This window comes from Psammomys obesus, unplaced genomic scaffold (genome assembly GCF_907164565.1).
Source record: "Psammomys obesus unplaced genomic scaffold, mPsaObe1.curated_primary_1811, whole genome shotgun sequence".
Taxonomy (NCBI): domain Eukaryota; kingdom Metazoa; phylum Chordata; class Mammalia; order Rodentia; family Muridae; genus Psammomys; species Psammomys obesus.
In genome coordinates, this window is record NW_026586816.1 from 3264771 (window position 1) to 3267533 (window position 2763).

General features: G+C 51.7%; 1 protein-coding gene and 1 pseudogene across 1 annotated transcript in view; both read left to right on the forward strand.

Annotated features, from left to right (window-relative positions):
* LOC129672953 (ganglioside-induced differentiation-associated protein 1-like 1) overlaps positions 1-1045 on the forward strand; it is a 151054-nt pseudogene extending 150009 nt beyond the window's left edge.
* An 87-nt stretch (positions 1046-1132) lies between these two features.
* The window catches only part of LOC129672954 (translation initiation factor IF-2-like), a 10300-nt gene continuing 8669 nt past the window's right edge, over positions 1133-2763 (forward strand). The window contains exon 1 of the mRNA XM_055602607.1: positions 1133-1233. Coding sequence (XP_055458582.1) covers positions 1133-1233 — 101 coding nt within the window. The remainder of the gene's footprint in view (positions 1234-2763) is intronic.

Sequence of the window (2763 nt, forward strand, 5' to 3'; positions counted from 1 at the left end):
CTTTCTTTCTTTCTTTCTTTCTTTCTTTCTTTCTTTCTTTCTTTCTTGTCCACTGCTATTTTGGCTCAGTTCAAAACACACTGGAGTACTTTTTCGGGTGACTGTTTATTTGTAAGTTCTGAGAACTGCTCCCTCCCAGAGAAGAATCATTTTGAGGCCTCAGACCTGGTGCTACTTTGAGGAACTTTGTGGGAAAGAACCTTTCCAATATGAAAATTCTTTATGAAAGTCCCAGTCCTTGGGTCAGACAGGAACATTTCCCAAATAAATACAGCATTAAGAAGTTTGTGGCTTGGCCAGGTGGTGGCAGTGTACACCTTTAATCCCAGAACAGGTGGGATTAAAGGCAGAGGCAGAGGCAGGTGGATCTCTGTGAGTCTGAGGCCAGGCTGGTCTACAGAGTGAGTCCAGGACAACCAGGGCTACACAAAGAAACTCAAAAAAAAAAAAAAAAAACCAATAAAAAAGTTTGGGGCTCAGAACTGGGTGTAGGTCTGGGGTGCTTTTGAAGCCAGGTTTTTGGGTGGGTTTCTAAAGGAGCACAGCGGACCCCTCGGGGAAGGAGCAAGGCAGCTGTATGTCATCAGCAGGTCGCCCCTCACTGCCTCTTCTCTGTAGCAAATTCTTATTAACAATTACTTGGATGAAGCTTTCACACATTTGCTATTTCCAAGTGGGGTTTCCAACTGTGGGGCTGATATGAAGCCCAGTTAACTCCGAACTTTATGGCTCTTGGCCTGATTTCCTCACTGAGCCCAACAAACACCAACCTCCTGGGTACACCTCACAGGTGCCTGTGACACCAGTGGGAGATAAAGCCACAGGAGCCTTACCACAGCGCACCCCCACCCCCACAAGGCAACTGCTGCTCAAGGCCTGCCATCAGTGCCCCTGCCTAATGCTGGCCATGCAGCAGAAAGGCCCCCAGAGGGACAGCTCACCCAAACTCCACGTCTATGTGCTTGAAGATTCTGTAGTTCAGTTTTTAAAATCCAAGACTACTGACTACACGCCAGTGCTACACTGCTTGGCCGAGGTCGCCTAAAGCCCGGATTCAGGCCTCAGAAACGATTTTTTTTTTCTTTTAATTAAGCACAGGACTAACTTTCTGAACTCGGCCATCCTTGAAGGCATGAAGGTGGACTTAGATTTTGCTACAGTAACTAGAGATTTCTGGATACTTGTTCGAAGGCCCAAGGGTGCTAACCCAGAGAGGTCCATGTTTGGGTCCAGGTGTGTTTTCTGGCTCCCTTGTGACCTGTTGAATGGACACACACACATGCCTATTCATCCTTTCTTTCCCTCCCACCCCTTCCAATAGCATCATTTTCCATCCTTAACAGCCACCTAAGGACAGTTATCCCAGAAACGCGGCTGGGGTAACTTGTAATAGTGAAGGCGGATGCTGATGTTTTTCTCTGCGGTAGGGTAACATTTCTCATTCTTATTTTCTGTGTCCAGAAGGAAGATGCCATTCAGGGAACCCCAGGTGTCTCGAAGATGAAAAGGAAGGTAGGAGGCCCGGCTCAGTGCTTATTAGCCACAGAGAGAGCTGGGTTCACTTCAAGAAAGAATCAAATAACAGCCAGGAGAGACAACGAGGGTTCTTAATGAATTCACGCGAGGGAGGTGTGAGGTGACCAGTTTGGGGACCTGCGGTCTGCAGCCTGCCTTCTGAAGGGGGAAAGCAGGACAGTTGTTTTCTATTATGGTACAATCTATCCTTGCCTTGCCTGAAGCGCACGGGGCTGGCTGGGTTTCCCATGGAGCGGAGCGCAGCTTGGCTTCTTGGGAAAGCTTTGGCTGCCTTTACTTGAAATACAGCCTGGGCTTGGAACACCGGAGTCCGTGGGAAAGGGGTTCTCGGTTCTCCCTCCAGGTGAGCTGCTGCTTCCTGTCCTGACCCCCACCCCTAATCAACCTCTTCCTGCGGGGGGGGGGGGTCCTCCACGTTTATTCTGCCTAGGTGGGAGAGCGAGCAAGCTCCGCTTTCAAACACCAGCTTTCGTGGGTCAGACAAGTGTCATGGACTTTGTGAAAAAGAAAACTGCCTCCCAGGGATGGGAAGGCGAACAAGAGCAAGAAAACAGAAGGAGGGGCGAGACTGGTTAATCCTGGACAGGTGGCACCTTGGCACAAGTACCCTGAAATCACTTTCTTCCTGGGCTGCACAGAGCTGACTACCTTTCCCAGGAAGACACACCACCCCTGCAATCTGGGCAGCGGAGTGCCCTGGGGGAGGAGCCTGAAACGGAGGGCCAGAGGTCAGTGACCCTACCAAGTGCTATCTGCCTGGGATCCTCATATCTAGTGTAAACGCGCTTTCACACATAAATAACGTGCCACATCTGGCCCTTTGGTTTTATGGCGTCTTAGCGACCAAGCAATTTATAGATGGCCACCTTGTTAACCAGCAGCCAGGGCTTGCCGGGAGCCACACCTCGCCAGGCACTGACGGGCACAGAGAAGGGGCGAGTGCTAGCGGACGCTGAGGGCCCGGGTCTCCAGCTCAGAAGGACGTCACCGAGAAATCCCACCTCAGATTGGGGTGGGGGCAGGGTGGAGGGTGGCAGCCCCCTCCCTCCCGAGCCGGCCATGTGGCAGCTGAAAGAGCCATCGAAGCCCAAGTGTGTTTGCGCTCATCCCCAATTTATTACCGCCGAACATATGGCCAATATTTTGACTCACGTCAGTCGGGCTAGAAAAACAAACAGAGCGCTGCGCTGGGGAGCGGCCGCGGGCCGGAGCGGGCGGGGGAGCGCG